Below are 22,251 nucleotides of genomic sequence, written 5' to 3'. Positions count from 1 at the left end.
ATCTATGGAGCTGTGTGGACCTTCCAGATACCAGGACTGTCTCGAGGAATACTTCGGTGGGTTGATGGGAAGCAGTACGGAGCCGACTAGGAAAGAAGCTAAATAAACCCGCACAGGTGCTGTCTGCTCCATCTGGGTAACACCCTTCACAGCCCACCTCCTTCTGTTCCCATTTGTCCCACCCCATCTCCTCGTGCACACGTGCTGCCGTCTGCAGCCCGGTCCCCACCCTGGGGTAGAGGTGATATGCAGTGTACTTCTTAGGTGGTTCCTGCTGCACTGTCCACCAGGATCTCAAGGAAGGGCAGCAAGGAGATCAGAGGGGCTCACCATGACAGAGACACGGTGCAGTTTGCCCGTGGTCACAACAGATAGGCCTCAACTCAAAAAAAGGATAGACAAGGTCTTCTGGGGGGCTCTCCCCACCTAGAGAAGGCTAAGTGAGTCTAGGCAATCTGGAGCTGGCTTCAAAATCAGCAAGTGGGGGGGTTTCACAACAAACAGTGGTAACAGAAGGTTTGTGTGGGAAGATGGTTAAGTTTGGTCTAAAACAAGCAGTGTCTCTGGTAATGAGCTGTTGTTAGGAAGTAGGGGGCCTCTGAAGAAGGCTGCTGCCTTTCCAGGCCTGGCTTTCTGGGGAGAGGGCAAAGCAAAGTGAGGCAAGGACCTGACTGAGGCACATGGGGACATCACAGAGCAGAGAAGCCCGCCAGTGTGAGTGGCAGCCACAGCGGCCTGCTCTGGAATCCTGGCTCCACCGTGCTATACAACAGCTGTCCTGTGAAATGAGGACTCTGAGCTATCAGCAGGGGTCCTGGTACCTGAGAGTTGGGATAAGGCAGGGAGACAGGAGCAATCCTGAGCTTGAAGGGACAAGGAGAGGGTGTGGTGGTTCCAAGCCTCAGTTGTCTGAAGCAAGAGGAGCCTGGTCACTGCCAGCCTGCACCTAGAGGAGGCAGCCAGGTGCAAGTCCCTCAACCTCGCCAGCAGTCTTCCCAGCCTAGTATCTCTAATGGCTTCTGACCAGGAGCCAAGGCAGAATCCAGAGGTCGGCCAGCCTCTCCCCAGGGGAGGAGGGAGCGAGGGAGCACTCAGAAAATCCTGCAGAGTAAATGCTAAACACCTGACCCTCCTGGGGGGACTGGATGGGTAACAATCAGCACCCACACTGAGACTGTCACTCACTGCTCTTGTCAGCAGTCTACGTGGTCTTTACTTATTGAAAGGTGATGACACAACTTTAATCTCAGGCTACAAAAGGCAGAACCAAAGCAAAAAACAAAACGCAACTTTGTACAAAATGGGCAGGTAACATTTATTAAAACGTGTCATACAAAAGGGCATGGTCTCTTCTATAAGAAGAAAATATTAAACAGTAACATTCAGTTAAAACCACGCTGTACACCGAGGACAGCAATTCTAGAAAGAACTATTTAACTTCTGCAACACAGGTGTTCACAAGTATCCATGATATGCACCTAATGACAATCTGCTTACCACCCCATGGTTCTGTGGCCCAAGAGTCACCTGACTTGCATAAATAAAGTAACTTTCTGGAAGAAACATTGGGAACCTCATAAAAAGAAAAGAGGCAGCAGCAACTTACATGACACAGGCTTCAAGCAACATTTAAAACATTTAAAAAGAAAAAAAAATCACATTTGCAAAGGTGTTCCAGCATGTTCCCACAGGGTGCTGTCAGTAGAGATTTGCAATTAGAAACTAGTACCTTTAAATATGTAAATAGCAGAGAAAAAAAAAAAGAAAAAAACAAAAGCAACCCTGGATTCATTGGATAAAGTTAGTTACCAGTCAAAGCAACCTAAAGCACAGGAGGCCAAGGGCAACCCTGCCCTTGGTCCCCAGCATGCCCACAGTGGGAGAGGCAAAACTTCACCCCGACCTTGGGGACCCTGCTGCAGCACACATTTCCCAGAATGCAGCACAGCCTTTGTTCCTCACCTTCCCTTCCACACCAGCTCAGGGTGCGCCACCCTTTGTAGCATGCAGCCTATCCAGGGTCAGAGTAGTTCAGTAAACGCCCCCTGCAATGGAGGGAACCCTTTAGGGCAGGCTCTTAAGAACCTGGCCAGAGAAGGTGAGCTCTAGAAATCCAAGGCAATGGGCCAGGGCTCAGAACAAGGGCACATGAGGAGCTGAACCATGCAGCTCACTGACGTGTGCATCCAAGACTGAAGGTATGGTCCATGCAGATTGTGAAATGCAACCAGAGGGGCCTGGAAGCCCTTTTCTATAAGGACTGGAGAAAAACCAGCCAAGGCTCAAAGTAGATAACAAACACCTGGCTGGTGGGCCACTGTGAAGGCCCTGAATATGGGACAGTGTTGTCCACAGCTATTCAAGCTTGTCTGGAAGGGCGGGGCTTCCTAAGGCAGTGTGAGGAGACCAGCACCACAGCACGGCCAGGTACTAGGAAGGGCCCCTGAAGGGAAAGGCAGGTCAGAAGCCTCACTTTAATTAATGCCTAGACTATGGTTACTTCTCTGCCTCCTGGACCTAGGACACCCTATTCACAGGGTCTGCCCCACTCCAACTGAACAAAAGCTTTGTCACCATGCATGCAGGGGTGGGAGCAGCTCCTGACTACAGAATGGTTCAACTGCCTCAGGTAGAAATTACTAGAAGCTGTAAAGACTTCATTCTCTCAGGGTCATCCCTAAATCCACTGGCCTCTCCGTGAGACTAGGAGGCATGTGTGAGCTGACTGTACAGTTCCCTCCATGTGCTTCTCAGGGCCACAGAGGACCGCTGCTGACTGGCAGATTTCCACACTGGGCGATGGGAGATCATCTGAACGATGGGAGATCATCTGAACGTACCAAACCACTAGGAGGTAATTATCTAGTTTCTAGGTTAAAAAAAAAAATCTACATCTATACTTATAACAAAGTTTTAAATACAAAGTGCTTTTGTATACCAAGATTGATACAGTGTTCATAAACAGATCCCTGTTTCACAATCTTGATCATAAGCATTTACTGGCAGTCTCAATTTTCTTTCCCCTTTTCAAACAAAGGTCAAAGGTGTCAGAAGCCTTATGATCAGAAACCCTTGCCAGAAATGTCTGTCACATTAGAGAAAGACAAACTTTAAAAACAAAATTTCACCCCAAAGCCAAGAAAAATAAATTTTATTTTAAGAAAAAGAAGTTTCTACTTAGCAATTATAATAGATGAAATAGGAGCAACATCCTGCCCTATTGTCTAGCTTGCTCTGACAATTTAACGTGGCCTAGAGTTATCTGGGAAGGAGGTCTCAGGTGAGGGATTGCCCAAATCAGAGCAACCTGTGGGCACATCTGTGGTTGATAGTCTTGCCTGTCAATATTCAAGATCCTGCTGAAAATCCCTCAGGAATGGATTGTGACATGGTAGTGTAAGCTGACAAAGACCCTTTCTCCCCTGAGCTGCCTTTGGTCAGAATGCTATCCCAGTCAAGAAAAGCACACCAGACACCCCAGTAAGTGCTTCAGGCCTATCACATGCTTAAACACAAGACTTCTTTCCAACACCAGGCAGAACAGGCCTTGCAGGGTGGGTGGCCTTTCTTCCCTGAGCAGGTATAAGCTACTGGGACTTGTGAATGTGTGCAGCTTTCTCTCCGACTATAGAACATGATCTGTTAGATGATGTTGTTCAATGTAGGACCCCTTTTCCATTTTGAACTCACATTCCTGGTCTCATAAGGAGCTGACCGACAGTGTTGTTCAATGTACCCTCTAAAACCACATTCCCCAGACCAGTGTATTGTTGACACTTTTCTCAAGTATAACCTCCTGTTTCTACGTTGCTGCCTCTGCCAACACTCTCTCTCACTCTGAGCATGGGAGTGTCCCGCTCAAAGGTAACTCTTAGCAATGCATCCCTGGCTAACCCTTGTTGGGAAGCACCATGATCTAAGGCAGGCCACAGGACACTGCCAGTACTGTGTTGAGTCACTGCAGGCTGGAAGTCTAGCCTGGATGCTACCATTAAATAAGGAAGCTTAGGGTTACAAACCAACTAAAAACACCTATCTCTGTCACCCATAGACTTAAAAGGAGACACAATGGTTCAACCCCAATTAGAACTGAACACACAATCGTGCTTTGTCAAGAGTCTGCAGCACTATGACAAGAGCCATGTCACCTAATTGGATTCAGGTCTATCTAACATCGCCACAGTTTCAGCTAGAACTTTAGAAAGCATGAAACCAGACATGGAAGAGCTCTGGTCACATCTCAGCCCAGGAGTCAGGCTGCTGTAGCCTCGAGGAGAGTGGCATCCAGTGATGCACTACCAACGAAAAGCCTCACAACTCTGTAGCCACCAGGAGCAACACCCTGCAGCAACATGACCCGAGGGCACTGCATGACAGAAAACTGCTACCACCTGAGTGCACTGGTGGGTTAGTCTGCCACCAAGTCACTGCCTCAGTCACGGCTAGCTGGAAAGGCTGTCTTGCCAGCTGGGCACTGGGTGAACTTATCCCCATCATCCATTCTAGGCCAGGACCAGAACATATAAATTTGAGGAATTAAATTTTTTTAATTGGCCTACTTAGAGCTGGTCTTTCAGAAATATCTTCCTTTTTTTTTTCTTTTTAAGCTTCTCTCATAATAGCAAGTGGCACGCATCATCTGTGCCCAGATTTGCATTAATTACCATAGTTTATTTTTGTGCATGCCACTCAAGGGCCAGACCCTATTTTTAGTTAGCCTCAGTTGTATTCTGCTCAGCCTTTGCAGCTTCATAGGACTTGGTACAAGAAGTCACATGCCTGTGGAAACTGTCCCTCCACATAAATCTCTTTGAACAGATATTACATTCGTAGGGCTTTATGCCTGTATGAATTTTCATGTGACCCACGAGATGGTGCTTCATTTTGAATTTCTTACCACAGACACCACAGCCATAAGGGCGAAGACCGAGGTGCATGCTCATGTGTCGATCTCGCTGACTCTTGTGTGTGAAACTTTTCCCACACTGACAAGGATACAGCTTGTCAGTGGCTGAGAATCCTAAGTGGGACGCCTCTTCTTTTATCCCCGTCACCATTTCAATATTCTCACTGTAGCCGGCTGCAAGGGCGGCCTCCTGTCTGTGCCCAATTAGGTTCCCATCCAACCTTTCTCCAGAAAACTCTTCCATGGAGGAGCCATAGAAGTCCACCTGTTCGTCATAGTTGCTCTCCTCTGCTTGCTCATCAAACTCTGCTTCCACTTTCTTCTCCACAACCTGGAAGTCTTCCTCCACTCCTGAAGGCTGGACCAAGTGCTCTGTCTGCATGGTGTTGATGGACTCGGTGACCTGGTGCTCGTCATAGGCCGCATGTACATCCATGCCCTCACACGCCTGTTCCAGGCGCTCAGGCTTCACATGGATCCAGCGTTTGTGAGCCATTATGCTGGGCTTGCTGTAGAGAGGCCGGGTGTAGTGGAACTCAGCGCTGTCGCTGGCCCCCTCCTCCCCATCCTGGCTTGCCATCTCAGTGCTCAGTCGGTCATGCTCTGTGGACGAGTTACTGGGCAAGTACTCTTGCTCAGTGAGCTGAGACGACAGCTCATCTTTGGTGCTCTCCTCTTCATTCTCACCATCCCTCAGTTCCTGTGCTTTGGGGAAGTCAGTATGCCCCGCAGAGCCCAGTTCAAAACTCTCTACCAGGCCATTGTAGTTACTGCTACTGGGAGACTGGTGGTCACTGCCATGATTTAGTTTCTGACACAGAACTGTGGGGTTTCCCTCCAGAACCTCAGTGCACTTGTCCACCACATGCCACATCTGGAGGAAGCTGGCTGCTGTTAAGTAACTAACAATTTCTGGAGCAGGCATCACGAGGCGTCCTGTGTAGCTAGATAGGAGAATGTTCTCAAACACTCTTGGGTTCATCACATCAGGCAAAACAATTCTCCTACTGTTTTTTAGGAGTACTTGGTCACAAAAGTAGGGTGAACTGGCAGCAAGAACGGCTTTGTGTGCCCGGAAAATGTGGCCTTGGACTACAATGGAGACGTCACATAACTGTCCTTGTTGTCGTTGCTGGTTTAGTTTCTGAAGAATGGTGCTGGAAAAATCTGGAAACTCTACTCGAAAAGAGTTTGTTCCAGGCTCCATTTCATCACCAATTCTGTTCAGTGCTGCAAGAGAAAGAAACGTTAGCACCAACTCCAGCGCCACAGACGCCCATCCAGCCATCACACAGCACACTAAGACATCAAGTCCTCAGCCTCTGGGCACTCATCCACAGTCAATCCCCTGAGATAGGTCTGTAGGTTCAAGAGTGCCAAAAGGAAGAACCAGTCACCATCTCTACAGCTCTCCATTTTGTTCCATTTGTGGGTGAGGAGGCAGAATCCACAGTGAATACATCTGTGAGCATATAAATTCCCTAAGCAAAACAAAGTAAATATTTCTAATAAAAACAAACACATTCTTATCAAAACAACTCAATTGTAACCCTTGACTCTCTACATTTATGGGGGGGGGGGCGACGACAACAGGACTGTGGGAAGGGCCAAGGAGGAACAACAAGGCTATGGGTGGGGGTTGGAAGGAGACAGAATGTTTGCTTAGCATGTATGTCTCTGGATTCCATCTCCATGCACACTCCAAAGCAAAAGAAAAGAAGAGTGAAGTGTGGGAAGACAGAAATGCCTATGCAAAGGTTCTTCAGACAGAGATGAACAGTTACAGCCCCATAAGCATGAAGATAAGTGTTTGGCTCCTCCAAGAAAAAAGATGAGCCTAGCACCTGATCACTATAACCCCTAACACGGCAGGGTGAAGACAGGAGGATAACCCCACCTCAGCTCTGGGGCCAGTCAGTCTAGCCAATCAGTTAGCTCCAGGTTCAGTGAGAGGACCTGTCTCAACTAAGGTGTGGGACAAAAAGACGACCTGAGGTTTCTACACACAAGCACACACACATGTGTACACACAGACACAAAAGAGACAACTGGTTTGGAGTTCAGGGAAGAACTGAGGATGGTGCTGGAGACAGAATCAGGGAAATTATATGACTGGTCTTTTAGCACTAGGAAACATTACAGGCTGAGTGCAGGTCACTTTTGGGGTCCTCGTGTCTGCTGGACAGTTTACCAATTGAACCATCTCTTAAAATAGTTCTTAAAAATCTTCCTTATAACCCTGTATCATCCTTTGAGTCCTCAGAATTCATTCTAGAGTGACAGGAGAAATGACAAGTGAAGAAACTGAGGTGCTGGCACATGTGAAGCTGGGTGTGGCGCATGTCTTTAATCCCAGCACTTGGAATGGAGGCAGACAGAACTCTGTGAGTTCAAGGGTAGCCTGATCTCAGACCTATTTCCAGGACAGCCAGAACTGTTACACAAAGAAACCCTGTCTAAACAACAATACAAAAATATATTACTCTATGTCAACTGCGGTTTTCCATGCAGTTTTGCTTTGTTGTCCAGTCTCCTCCCTCAACTATGTAAACCAGGCTGGCCTCAAACTCAAAGAGATCTGCCTGTCTTTATCTCTTGATTGCTGGAACTAAAGGTGTGCACCACCACACCTGGCTCTTCCTCCTTTCTTCCTGTTCTCCCAGGGCTGATTCTGTGCTAGGTGAGTGGGCTGTCACTGAGCTCCAGGTCAGTCCTCTACTTAAAACTATTTGGCAAATGCAGGGCTTGATGTTCTTAAGTTCAGTTATTTTAAGCGACTTTCCCAAAGTTAAAAGCTTGGTTTAACTAAGTGGAGAGATGAATCCAGGTCAATGTTAAATCCAAAGCCTATGGGTTTTTTCCCATAGGCTTCTCTTATCACCCTGTCTCCTCCAAGGAGATCAGAATGCTGGACTAGTCATTAACTATCTTTAGATAAGACAGTGCTTTTTGGACAAGACATTAACTTACGATTTTATACATCCTAAAACATTTCATAATAGCTTAAAATAAAAATGAACACAAAACGAACTGTTTAGATGTGTTCTAAGTTTTTTGTTTTTCCTGAGACAGGGTTTCTCTGTGCAACCCCAGAAACTGGCTCTGTATATCAGGCTGGCTTCAAACTCAGAGATCCAGCTGCCTCTGCCTCCTGAGGGCTGGGTTTAAAGGGGGCCTTCACTGTCTCCAGGCAGGTGTTCTAGTTTATAAAAGAAATACAGACCATGCATTTGCATGGCTGACAGGTGTCTATGTAAATTCCAAGAGTGCAGTCTGAGCTGGGGGTACCTGGGTGGAGAGCCTGTAGGTATTTCTTCCCAGAGTAAAATTTTGGTTTGAAATTGGGAGGACAGTGTTAAACTAGAAACCAGGAGTGGAATATTACAGCAGCTGTGTTGTGAATAAGAAACTGATGCTTGAAGACAGACTTCCCTTAAGATCAGCTCTGGACCCCCATCTCCCATTTCCCTGGTAATACACAGATTTTGAGACAGGGAAGCATCACAGATGCTTCTTAAGGATGAAAATGCCGTATGAAAGGGAGGAAGGTGGGGGTATTAGGGCGTGTTTGAGGCCCATTAAGAAAAAGTGACTCAAAAAAAAAAATTTGCTGGGTGGGCGCATTGGTGCAAGCCTTTAATCCCAGCATTTGGAGGCTGAGACAGATTACACAGAGAAACCCTGTTTCAAAGAAAAGAATAGAATAGAAAAGAAAAGGGGGAGGGGGGAAGAACCCAGTGCCCTCCAGTGGATACAAGCCATTCTAAACATTACACAGTATTGTCCTTTCCTTTAATACTTAATCCAACTGGGCTTGCCAGATCACCCCTCAGGAAAGCTGGTACACTTTAAGGAGATGGAGAGCAGCAATAATATATAGGCCAGAAGCTCCTCCCCCAATGCAGCCATAGCTTGGAGAATTTCAAATGGCCTGCCTAGTTTTCTTTTTCTTTAAAATATTTTTTATGGTTTATTTAACTTTATTTTATGTGCATTGATGTGAAGGTGTCAGATCCCCTGCAACTGGATCTTCAGACAGCTGTGAGTTGCCATGTAGGTGCTGGGAATTGAACCCTGGTCCTCTGGAAGAGTAATCAGTGCTCTTAACCACTGAGCCACCTCTCCAGCCCCCAAAATATGTAGCCCAGGCTGGCTTTGAACTCGTGATCCTCCTGCCTCTGCTTCCTTCAGCAAATCCTACCGGCGTGCGCCACCACAACTGGTACCTGCCTAGTTTTCTACCTTCCTATCTCTTACTACATTGACTCAAATCCAAAGAATGCTTGCCAAATCCGGAGTTTTCTTACTCTTACTTTGAAGACACCCCACTTCACACAAGTGCTTGCTGATCTTCATTGCTGAACCTGTTATCTTCATCCCTCTTATTTGTCCCTCCGCTCCCAGCACGCTCCAAGATTCAGTCTGCCTATTCTGTTCTTCCTCTCATTCTATTAAATGTTCTTCGAGCTTCCTGGATTGTCTTACAATTCCTTCATCAAGGAGACTGAAAATCTGCAAAAGGGAACCCGGACTCCTGATAAACGGCAGCAGTGTTGGTTGCCAAACACTGCCTGTACTCATGCCTCTGAAATCACAGTCGATTAAAAGCTGGGCACAGACAAAGGGGTACACCTCTAAGTCCAGCATGGAAACCTAGGAAGGATGACTGTGAGCTTGACGCCCACTTGGGTTACATAGTGAGACTGCCTTAAATAATCAACAGTTAACTGAAGATAACATATCTCGCCACAAAAGGAAAAAATAACTAGAAAACATGCCACGCTTGGTTAGCTGTGTCAAGGTGGTAACTGTCCTTGTCTCTTAGGGTAGATGTGGCTGAGGCTGGTTTAGACTACAGCAGCTGTTTCAATTGGCTAAAAAAAAATCAGTTCAATGATTCCTCAAAAGCCAATAAAGCACCCTGAATGCAAAATAAGGGGAACATCAAACACCATCAAGAATCATTACTATTCTTTTTTGTTTTCCAGAAAGGGTTTCTCTGTGTAGCCCTGGCTGGCCTTGGAACTTACAGATATCTGCCTACCTTAAAGGTGTGCACCCCCTACTCAAGACAGAGTTTCTCTGTAGCTTTGGAGCCTCTCCTGGCACTCACTCTGTAGACCAGGCTAGAATCAAATTCAGAGATCCTCCTGCCTGTCTCCTGAGTACTGGGATTAAAGGCATGCGCCACCACCACCCAGCAGCTAACATTACCATTCTTACAGGGTTTATAATCTGTCGGCGGGAACAAATATGCCCAGCATGTCATTTAAGCAAAGCCTGAAACCACCACAAGAACCCTTGTAGCATATGGTCACAAGGTCTTAACACTATGCAGTTTGGAGTCTTAACACTAGACATGGAGACAGGGCTCTCATTCTTCTCACATACAACGTTTTTACGGAAATAATCCAAGAGATACTAAAAATGAGATAAAGTCCAAGAGCCTAGAGAATGGCATGAGCTGTGAGCCAGAGGCTTTAAGAAATTAGAGCTACTGGAGATGGAACCCGGGAGAAGAGATGCTGCCCTGACCAGCACCTGTACTTCCTGCTCCAGACAGTCCCGACAGCACCAGATTCTGGAGAACTAACAATGCCTCATCCTCCCAGCAAGGCTTTAACTGTCTAGACAGCCTAGAGCCCTCTGATAGGAAAGTCTTAACAGGAAATACCTGAATCAGATTGGCCCCTGTCCATGTTTGTGGGGAAGTGCCTTGATTATTAATTGCTGTAGGAGGGCCCAGACTACTGTAGGTGGCACCATCTCTAGGCAGGAAGCCTTGGGTTGTATAAGCAATTAGCAGAGCAAACAGTAGTTTTCCATGGTTCCTGCCTGAGGCAGGCAGATCTCTGAGTTTGAAGCCAGCCTGGTCTACAAATCGAGTGCCAGGAGAGGCTCCAAAAAGCTACACAGAGAAACCATGTCATGAGAGAGAGTGAAGGTGTGTCTGGAAAATAGAGGGAGGCAATGATAGGATTTAAAGAATTGGTGGGCAGGAAGCTACAGTACTGTGAGTCTTAAGTGGTGTCATCAATTAAAAGAATAGAGCTGGCATATTATGAATAACCTGTGCCGAGCATGCACAAAGCCTACATTCAGTATTAAACAACCCAATAGAAAAGAATGGACAAAGGATTCCGAGAAGAATTTCTCCAAAGAGCAAGACTCTCATGAATAATGCTCAGCACCAGCAGAGCCACTATGTGGGCTGGAATGCACCTGTTTGCCATGTTCAAGGTACCTGGTTTCATGCCCAGTACACCTTCCCTCATCCCTAAAACAAAAATTACAAGGGACTCTTTTGTCACCCACTAAGATGGCATGAAAAGTAAGACATGAACAACTGTCAGTAGTAGCCTATGGAGAGTAGAACCATTACACACACTTGCTGGTTGGCATGAAATGGTTTAAAAAGTGCAGAAAGGGAGTTGGGAGTTTCTCAAACAGTTAAACAGATGCAATCCAACAATTCTACTTTTGAGCCCAGCAGAAGTGAACACATGATGTTCTTCATATCAAAGCTCACGCATGACTGTCTATAGCAGTATTATTAAAGAATAAAAGTGTGTATCAAGCAATGACTACATAAAATATAGCACATCCATCTAAAAGACCACCTGGCAATAAGAAATAACAAGTGTCAACATGGGAGGGCCCTGGAGTCAAGGACAACAAGGAGCTAGGGCTGGGAAGTGGCTGGCTCAGCAGGCAGCACAGAGAACAGGAAAGAGGTGGAGGAAGAAATTAGTGAGAGGGAGGCAGGATATGAAAAGAGAAACGAAGGAGTAAGACACAAAGGGCCACATTTTCATCATTCCATTTCAAAAAGACACATTAAAAGCATATTTAGAAAGCGGATTAGTGACTGTCAGAAACTAGAGATAGAGGAAGGCAGGGAGTGATTAACCACTGGGGACTTTGTTGGGTGTGGTGGCACACACCCTTAATCCCAGCAGAGGCAGGGGAATCTCTGCGAGTTTGAGGCCAGCCCTGTTCACAAACAAAGTCCAGGACAGTCAGAGCTATACAGAGAAACCCTGTCTCAAAAACAAAACAAACAAACAAAACAAAATAAAAAACAAACAACAACAAAACAAAACAAACCTTAAAAACAAAGAAAAATGGGTATTTTTTAGGGTGGTCAGAAATTCTACAATTCAGCTGTGGAGATTATATAAGCAAATACGTGAAAATACTAAAATGGACATCTTAATCTTTACTGAATTTAAGATACTAGGAGCTAAGTCCAGGACTTCACAAATGATAGGCAAGCATCTTCAGGGCTTCATTTCCAGCCCATGAATTGTTTTCATTTCATTTTACAGAGTAATACAAGGTAAAACGAGGTACCGATGTCTGTTTCTTTTTGAGATGGGTCTAGCTAAGTAGCCTAGCAAGCCTCAGTCTCCTCTCCGTTCTCCTACCTCAGCATCCCAAAGGCTGGTATCACAAATGCAGGCCACCATGCCCCATTGCCAATGCAAACTGTGAATGTTTGTAGGTTTTACCTCCAGGCAGAACATAATGCCATTTTGGAGTAAGAAATACCTTGGCCACATAGCTATGGCTGCCAATAAACAAAACAACAATGACAAACAGGACTATAAACGAGCTGTTGATATTCTTGAGTACATGACTGAGGGGGGTGTCTAAGACCATCAATCACCTCATGCCCCCAACTCTCCAAGCGAACTAAATGAGGTGAGAGGTCAACTGATAGGGGACTTCATAATGCAGCTTCCTTGAGGTCATTATCTATGCTAGGGTGAAACCTGCCCGTGGTCCTCTAGGTACCCCTCACCCATGCTCTGTAAGCAAGCCCAGTAAACTCACTGGTTCGCCAAGTTGGACTTTGGTGGAATCGTACTTTGTTCTGTCCTTGGTGCCCTATCTGGGATAAATACTCGTTTGCTCGCATCTCCCTAGGAAAAGTTAATGCAACACTGAGTAACCAGGAAAACGTCATCATTAATAGTACAGCAGCTGTTTATCAACATATAAACAAATACATGTATAAGGGTGTATGCAAACACAATTGTCTCACAGTATCTGTGGGGATTGGTTCTTGGACTATCCCTCCAACTTCAAAACTCCGGGGATGCTCAAGTCATCTGAAGAAAACTGAATATTTACAACGTCGCCTACTCAAGTTTTCAAAAAATTTTAAGATCTTAAGACCACTCATAATCCCTGACATGCTGGTGAACAGTGTCAGACAGCACTGCGTAGGGGAGGGCAAGAATATCTCTACTCGAGCAATACAGTTAAAATCTTTTTAAAAAGATTTACCCTATTTTTGTTTTTTGAGACAGGGTTTCTCTGTGTAACCCTGGCTGTTCTCGAACTCAGAGATTCACCTACCTCTGCCTCCCAAATCCTGGGATTAAAGGCATGTGCCACCACCAACTGGCACTTTACTGTATTTTTAACTATGTGTATGTGTATCTTTCGTGGGCTTATGCATGTGAGTACAGGTGTTCTTGTAGGCCAGAAACTGGTACTTGATCCCAGGAGCTGGATTAACAGGCAGCTGGGAGCTATCCAATGTGGTGCTGGGAGACTGAACTCTTCTCTGCAAGAGAAGTATGTGTTCTTAATCACTGAGCCATCTCTCCAGCCCTTCCTAAACATTTCCCATCTGTGAAGGGTGACTCCGCAGACGCAGACTCCAGAGACATGGGGACTGCACACAGCACTTCATGTTCTCCACCTCATTCGCTCTGCTTACAACACTTGAAAATTACTGTGACAAGACCAGGAGGACAAACTTGTTTGCCCAAGACTGTTTAGGGAGTGCGAGATTTAAGCCCAAAGCACATGTTCAGGCCAATCGGAATCTGAGAGATGAGGGGTGGGGGGCAAAGGGGGTAGGGGGGTGGTCAGGAAAGAAGGTAAACACGAGCATGTTTCAGAAATAACCTAAATAATTCTTTTGAAACAAGGTCTCAGTACATTGCTTAGACTAGCTTTAAACTTGGGGCAATTCTCCTGCCTCTTGAATGATGGGATTATAGGCACATGCTACCACATTAGCTAAATTAAGTAATCCATAATTTAGATTATGAGCAATTCATTAATAAACTTCAGAACATTTGCCAACCTAAGACTTAAACCAGCAATTTTATGTCACCTTGCACAGAATTTTAAAACTGCAATAGCAAAGGCCTTCTAAAACAATTACACCAATCCCAGCTCATTCCCTTCATCATTCATTGAAGCTATATGGCTTCTTTTGTTTTGTTTTTTTTTCAGACAGGGTTGGTTTCTCTATGTAGCCCTAGCTGTCCTGGAACTCACTCTGTAGATCAGGCTGGCCAGGAACTCAGAGATCCACTTGTTGCTGGCTTTAAAGGCATATGCCACTATCGTTCACCTATTTAATGGCTTTTTAAAGGAGAAGATAGGGCTCAGTGGGTAATGGGGCCTGCTGAGTTCAATTCCTAAGATCCACATGGTGTACAGAGAGAATAGGTCAGGCTTTCCCTGACCTCCACATGTTGCAGGTATAGGCCCACACACATACAAAGTAAGTAAAACAGTGATGAAAATTAAAAATAAAATCAAAGTAAAGCAGAGGGCAAAGAGCCTTCTACTGAAGACTCCCTGAAATAGAATGTCTCTAACATCCCCCCATGCTGAAGAGCTGAGCAGTAGCCACTGTTTAATCTTCAGCTGAGAAAACTGTACATGAAATCTTAAACACCATTTTAGCAGGGACTAAACACCCTCAAAGCATAGACAGCGACAAAACAGGGAGGCAGACCGAGCAGCCCCTGTCCTGAAGCCTCCAGCGAAGTCTTTAATCAGAGCATATGGTGACTGGCATGCTCACAGCAGAAGGCACATGGAAGCACAGTAAATGCTGCTTTAGGAAATTTAAAATCTGGCACAAATGTAGAAAACTACCAACACCCCATGTCTACCAAAACTCTTGTTAGTCAAATGCTTTGCACCCACAAAATGCAGCCTGTACTGAACTCTGCAGAGCCCTGCACAGCTTCCTCAGTTCAGAGAGTAATGAGAAGCTCACAGGACGATACCTACTCAGGTCATACAGCTCAGCAAGTGGCCGGCCTCAAAAGTTTAACTCCAACTCTAATACTTTTCCAAGTAAAAATGATCATGTGGCAGAAATTCCTCTCTGAAATTAAATTATTGGGAAGTACTACAGTGACTAGCCTTAAAATGTGTAGTATTTCTTCTTCAGAGGATTCATCTGACCTAGCCCATTAATAACCTTGACAAGGGGTTGGAGAGCAGAGGACCCAAATTTGATTCCTAGCACCAATATGGCAACTCTCAACCATCTCCAGTCCAAAGGGGATCCGATGCCCTCTTCTGACTTCTGTGAGCACCAGGCACACATGAGGGCAAACCATCCATCCACACATATAAATAAATAAAACTTTAAATAAAACAAAAAACAAACAACTTGACAAACTACATTGTTTTTGCTGACAGGAAAATTTACAGTAAACAGTTTTTTTAAAGTTACATTATTAGTACATTTATAGCTTACCCAGTGCAAAGCTGTATTTCTGGTGATAATGTTCCTTATGCCATGGCCATTAAAGAGCAATCTGAATGAATAGAAAAAGAAAATGCATTTCTCAATTTTGTTTTAAATTAAATCACACTGATTTCTGAAAGGAAAAATCATATTCAAAATTTAAAATGCTGGGTTAAGAGTTCCTGCTGTTCTTTCAGAGGATCTGAGTTCAGTTCCTGGCACCCACTCACAGCTGCCTGTAACTCCAGCTTCAGGTGGATGCAATTATCTCTCCCGGCCTCAACAGGTACCTGATACACATGACACTTGAGCACACACATGTGAATAAAAATAATCTTATAAAAACAGAAAAATAATTTAGGATGCCTGTGTCAGTCTGTGTACATGTGCTTCCCTGATGAACACTGTGTGTGAGGAACAGACAGAAAAGCTTGTTAGGACTGCAGCTGGGCAGTGGCTGTACCTTTAACTCCAGCACTCAGAGGCAGGCAGATCTCTGTGAGTTCCAGGTCAGCCTGGTCTAGAGTGAGTTCCAAGACAGCCAGGGCTATCACACAGAGAAATCCTATCTCAAAACACAAAAACAGCAAAACAAAAAAGACTGCTGCTGTCTAGTCGATGTAGTGCTCACCTGTAATCCCAGAACTGAAGGGCTCAACACAAGCTTCAGAGTGAGTTAAGGGCCAACCTGAGCTACACAGCTAGACTCCTTCCAAACAAAAGTTTTAATCATGAACTTTCATTCTAGAAGTGTTATATGCTCAGATCACAGAGTCCCCCCAAAAGCAACTAGGAGACCAAGTCCTGTATGTAAAAGCAAAGACCTTTTATCTGTTTTTCTTTTTTCTTTGTTTTTTGAGACAGGGTTTCTCTGTAGCTTTGGAGCCTGTCCTGGAACTAGCTCTTGTAGACCAGGCTGGTCTCAAACTCACAAAGATCCGCCTGCCTCTGCCTCCTGAGTGCTGGGATTAAAGGCGTGCACAGCCACCACCACCCAGCCTGACCCTTTATTCTTACGCAAGTTTGCAAACTCGGTCTCTCCGTGTATCCAACGTACCGGAATGATCGGAGAGCCCTGAGCTCAGTTAGAGTTGGGTTTTTGTAGTGGCAGTGAGGGTTTTCTAAGGTTCAGGACCTCTGATTGGCTGACATTTGTCTAGGGGGTGTCCTAGTGAAAAGTGATGGGTGTGTGCTGGCAGGTGATCCAGTCAACAACCAACGGTTGGAATATCAGGAATTTCCTTTGGATGGTCTGTTCCTAGGTGGTGCCTGGGTGGTCTTAGTTTGTGGTCTTTCTTAGAACCAGGTATTGCCTCAGGGTAAACTACTGAGACTCCGGCCTCTCTTGAGCTTGTCATGGCTGGGTCCTACGGCCTTGGCTTCTGTTCCTGTGGCATCTTAACTTGTTTTCCTGTGTTGTACAAAGGCACAGAGCACACATGGAGGTCAGAAGACAACTTGCAGGAGTTGGTCCTCTCCTTCTGCCACGTGGTTGCTAGGGAAATCCAGGTGTCAAATTTATCAAAGCCAAGCCAGGTTGTCAATGTTAGGCAGGGCCAGGGACATTTTGTACAGCTCCTCCACCTTGGCTGAACTGTGACAATTCCTGTAATAACCATAATTTTCCCTCCTGAACGAAATCGATGTGTTTCTATAGATTCTTGCCTTCCTGTCTGGTCAACCCCCAGGAATGGCCAGCAGGAAAGAAGTTTATGATCATCCAAGAGTCTTAGTTCTATCTGACTACTCATCTGCTACCAAAGAGAACATCTACTGCCCTCCCCCTCTCCTCTAAAACATCTATGGGACCCCCATTCTGCCACACTGGCCCAAGCTCTCTCTCATCAGACATTGCCATACTGATGGCCGTTATTCATGGTGTTACTCTTCTAGAACATTCCTTACCCCAAAGAAGTCTGCCTCAATGTCCCCCTTGATCTTTAAACTATTCATAATGGTGTGGCAATCTCAGAGAAGGGTCCTCTAAAATAGACTGCTCGCTGGGACCTCTCCCCTTATTACTGCTTTCTCTCCATCTTACTCCATTTTCTACTGAGGAATTTTTCTGTTTTTCTGGCAACCCCACCTGTTTGTTGCCCTTTTCCTAGCAAACCCCAATACTGGGTCAGAGTGGTACCCTGGGTTGGGTCAGGTTCTACTGCTTTTAAAGCAGTTGAGTCAAAGGACAATTACCTTCCTCGGTTTATTGTTAGTGACACGCATCACACCTCTGGGAGGAAGTTCTGCTAGGAAAGAAAACTGAGGCAGCTTGTTGTCTAAGTCTGTAAGATCTTGAGATCCATTCTGAGAGTTTTGGTGAGCTAATTGGATCAGATAAGCAGCCCTACAGAAGCATCCATTTCTTTAAATTTAGACCATCAGCTGGGTATGGCAGCCCAGCACGTAGGAAATCTAACTCTTGGGTGGTGGAAGCAGGATGACCAGGAGCTGAAGGTCATCACACTGGGAGTTCTAAGCTCCTCTCGGCCACAACAGACAGTATATATGTTGCAGGGTTTTTCATTTTGAGATATGTAGTCCTCGCTGTCCTCGAACTCATAGAGAGCAATCCACAAGCCTCTGCTTCCCAAGAGCTAGGATTAAAGGCGTGCGCCACAACCACCCAGCTCATACACTGCGGTTTTAACACCCATGGTTACTGAAGTAATGGCTAAAGCACTCTGGGGAAGATTAATGTTTCTGTCAACACAAAGGATTATTCTGTATGGAAGAACCATGGGTGCAATTCTGAGGTAGACAATACTCAGATGAGTGGGACGCAGAATGTTGTTAACAAGGTTTTAGTTATTTGTCAAGACAGGGTTTCTGTGTAGCCCTGGCTGTCCTGGAACTCCCTCTACATGTAGACAGGCTGGCCTCAAACAGAAGAGATCCATCTGTCTCAGCCTCTGGAGTGCTCAAATTAAAGCGTGTGCCACCATTGCCCATTGTTGCTACAAGTTTACTGAGTACTTTTTTTTTTTGTCTTGTTTTGAAGACAGGGTTTCTTGGTAGCTTTGGAACCTGTTCTGGAACTAGCTCTTGTAGACCAGGCTGGCCTAGAACTCACAGAGATCTGCCTGCCTTTGCTTCCCGAGTGCTGGGATTAAAGGTGTGCGCCACCACTGCCCAGCTGTTTACTGGGTACTTTAATTGATATATATTTGCTTATGTTTTTCCTTTAATAAGAGCACTAGAGTGTGCATAGATTTTGGTTTTTAAACCTCAAAAACTTAAAAGTCAAAGCCAGGAGGTGGTGGTGCACATCTGTAATGCCAGCACTTGGGAGGCAGAGGCAGGAGGATCTCTGTGAGTTTGAGGCCAATCAATTTTACAAAGTGAGTTCCAGGACAGCCAGGGCACAGAGAAACTTTGTCTCAAAAAAACCAAAACTCAACAAAACAGACAAAAAACCAAAACAACAAAATCCCCAAAAACAAACCCTGAAAACAAATTTAAAGGCAGGCAAAATTTTTATAAAACATAAAAAGCGAAAACAAAGGCATAGCCTATGAAGAAATAGCAGACCATTTTCTTTCGAAATAGGGTTTCTCTGTGGCTTTGGAGCCTGTCCTGGAACTAGCTCTTGTAGACCAGGTTGGCCTTGAACTCACAGAGATCCACCTGCCTCTGCCTCCCGAGTGCTGGAATTAAAGGCTTGCGCCACGACCGCCTGGCTAACAGACCATTTTCTACTCTAATAAAGAAGTATTCTTTCAGCCTCACAAGGTCTCAGTTCGTCAGAGGCAATGTGTTTCTCAAGTTGCCTTTAGGGTAAATTTCTGCATTGATTCCAAAGGGGAAAAGAGGGGAGATAGGTAGGAAACTGGGCCAGCAGATTTAAAACAATTTAAGGTCTCAGACTCCTTCTCTAAGCCTTTAGCTGAACCTGCTGTTTGCATCAATACAAGGGATTCAACTAAAAGTTCCAAAGCAAGCTTCTAAACTGCACTGTGGAAGCGTACAGCAGCCTCAGAGGTCTCCAGAGTACCTTCTGCTGTGTGTATAAAGCACAAACACAGCACAAAACTTACCCCTGGAACTGCTTTGTGGAGTTATGTTGACACTACGCCATTCACACAGCTCTATACAATCCATTTCTAGAACGTTCTTACTATCTCCTGACACTTTGTGCACAATGAACAACACGCTACCTGACTCTAGTACTTGATCAATTGTTTCAGGTCCTGTCTGTTTCTGACAGTCCATTGCAAAAGTTTTAAACAGTATTTGTCCCCACGTCTCGTTTACTTCTTTCTCTCTGACGGTCCTTTGGAAACAAGCAGGGAATGAATCCCTCTTAGGTTCTAAATTCTTCCCTAAGCTGCCCCTAGAAATTCCGCTACCGTGCTAAGGGTCTCAAAGGCAGATGTCAACCTGGTCCTTCCTGAGTACAGGTACGACGATCTGGTTAAAGAGCGGCAGTTCGTGACAGCCATCTGGGGTTCCTGGAAAGAGCAAATAACGGTGGAGAGCTGTACAGAACACATGGATGAGAAGTTCAGGATCCACTAGCTGCCTAAACCCTGAAATGGGCCAGTCTGAGGGCCAGGAGCTCCGGGTGACACCTGTCAGAACTGAGGCCAGACTGCGGTCGGGCCACTGAGTAGCGCCCAGGCGGGCGAGTTTCACGGGGTCATGAGTCACCTTCCATGGCTCAGAGGTCCAGGCAGGGCCCGCCCTACCTAAACAAACCCAGTTGGGAGGGAGAGAAACAAGCACACGACATTGGCAGAGAGAGAAAAACACACAAATGGCCAAGGAGCCAGTGTGACATCCGGGCCCTGACCCAGAGAACGGTCTGAGGGGCAGAAGCAGTGTCAAGAAACACTGAAGTGAGGTGAAGACAGAGAAAGCGACAAGGTCCGGAGACGGTCAGCTCTAGACGTTCGAAGTGGAGAGAAAGTCCAGCTGACAAGAAGCCAGGTTGGGGACAAAAACAGGTGACAACGGAGTGACAAAGAAACGAAACCCAGAGCGGCGAGGTTCTCCCTGACGGCGCTGGCTCGCGCGTGGGCGGCTCGACCCTGAGGTCGCCCTGCGGGCGGATCCTCCAAGCGCTCGGGCCGGCCGTGCACCTGCCGCGGGGTGACCTTGGACAGGAAGTCGTCCGGGTGGCCCTGGAGGCCTCCGGACTCCGAGCCGGGACTCCCGGGGCTGCGAAGTGGCCCGCGTCGTCCCGCGTCGCGGTCGTCGGGGAGAGTCCGCGGTGAACATCGGAGTCCCCGACGCTCGTGACCCCGACCGTGACCTCCCGCGCGGCCGCCAGCCTTCCCACCCCGCCGTACCTGCCGACGGCTCCGCGCTCGCAGCTCTAGTCTACTGGAGCGTCCAAACCGACCGCACCAAGGCCTTAGTCTCCGCCGCCACCGCGGGGACAGCTTCCGCCGGAGCCTCCCGCCCCCAGGAAACGCTTCCCGGTCCCGCCCCCGAAACTGCCAGTGCTTCCGGAGGCGCGGCAGCGACGCTGTGGTGTGCGCATGCTCTAGGAGCCCCTTCGGGGCGGGTCTTCAGAAGAGCACGCTGAGGCGGCCGACGCCTGCGCAGTAGGATCTAGCCCAGATCACGTTTAGGGGCGCAGTGTCAGGTCTAGAAGAGTTAATATCGAGTTCGAAACTCTTTGGGACTGCGAGCCATTAGCGGGTAAAGGCGCTTGTCGCCACGGCCTAGGTTGTGTTCTTGGAACACACATTGTGAAAGAACTCACTCTCGCATGTCGTCCGCTAACCTTCACAGGTACACTATGGCAAGTGAGCGCTCACCCATCCCCCCCCCCAAAAAAAATTCAGGCTGGCTTTGAACTCATTCTGTAGCTCAGGTTGGCCTCAACTTCACTCCTTCCTGCACCGCCTAAGTATCGGGATTGCAAGGATGTGTCCCCAGAGTTGCTGTAGGGTGCATACTCCCAGTGGACCAGAAGTTACTGGGTCTTAGGTCCAAGTTTCCAGTTTCCCAGCTGTGCGCTCACATTTTGGGCTCTAGAACCCGAGAGTATTCAAAGAGGAGGCTGGGACTTTATAGGAGAATTATACAATGAAATTCTGGGGCGGTCTGGAGAGATGGCTCAGGGATTAAGAGCACTGGCTGCTCTTCCTGAGGACCTGGGTTCAATTCCCAGCAGCCACACGGTGGCTCACAGCCTTAGTAACTCCAGCTCTATGGTATCTGCTGCCCTCTTCTGGCCTCCGCTGGCACCAGGCAGGCAAACAGCACACAGACCTGTATGCAGGCAAAACACTAATACAAACAAAACAATTTTGAAAAGAAATTCTGAGAAACATAACCAAAGAAAACAAATACTGAAACACAGAACTGAGAACAGGTGCAGAACATCTTGCTAGAGAAAAAACAAGGGATGATGGTGGTGGTGTAGGAGTTGTGGGAATGACTCCGTGGGTAAAATCTTTGCAAAGCATTGCAAACATGAAGACCTGAGTTCAGTCCCCAGAAACATGTAGAAATCGCTGGTGTGAGACAGGATTACAATCCCAGTGTCGTCGAGGAAGGGATCAGTGAGTTTCAGAGCAGTGGTGGCCTGTGATGTCACATATCCTTAATCCCAGCACGTGGGAGGCAGAGGCAGGTGGATCTCTGTGAGTTCGAGGTCAGCCTGGTCTACAGAACAAGTTCTAGGGCAGCCAGGGCTACGCAGAGAAACCCTGTCTCGAAAACAAAATTGTCGGGGCATACACAGATGTGAGCCTGTTCCACCTTGCAGCGAGTTTGAACTTATTTTTGCTCTACAACAGGTGTGGTTTCAAACGCGAGATTCTGGTCTAGCCTGTGGTTAATTAGTATGTTGAGTGTTAAAGTAGATCTGCTCCATCTGGAC

At 46.5% G+C, this 22,251-nt stretch overlaps 1 protein-coding gene across 1 annotated transcript; it reads right to left on the bottom strand.

The window, feature by feature from the left end:
- Window positions 1-1,290: 1,290 nt before the first annotated feature.
- Window positions 1,291-20,849, bottom strand: Zbtb43 (zinc finger and BTB domain containing 43). Its single transcript, XM_048432170.3, has 3 exons — window positions 20,708-20,849; window positions 15,429-15,489; window positions 1,291-6,136 (listed from the first exon to the last, which is right to left on the bottom strand). Exon 3 carries the CDS (start codon window positions 6,111-6,113, stop codon window positions 4,710-4,712), a length of 1,404 nt encoding a protein of 467 aa, XP_048288127.2. The 5' UTR covers window positions 6,114-6,136; window positions 15,429-15,489; window positions 20,708-20,849; the 3' UTR covers window positions 1,291-4,709.
- Between the last annotated feature and the right edge of the window lie 1,402 nt (window positions 20,850-22,251).

The sequence above is a fragment of the Myodes glareolus genome, chromosome 21 (assembly GCF_982192425.1).
Source record: "Myodes glareolus chromosome 21, mMyoGla1.1, whole genome shotgun sequence".
In the NCBI taxonomy this organism is placed as follows: Eukaryota; Metazoa; Chordata; class Mammalia; order Rodentia; family Cricetidae; genus Myodes; species Myodes glareolus.
This window is presented reverse-complemented; position numbering and strand designations above follow the sequence as displayed.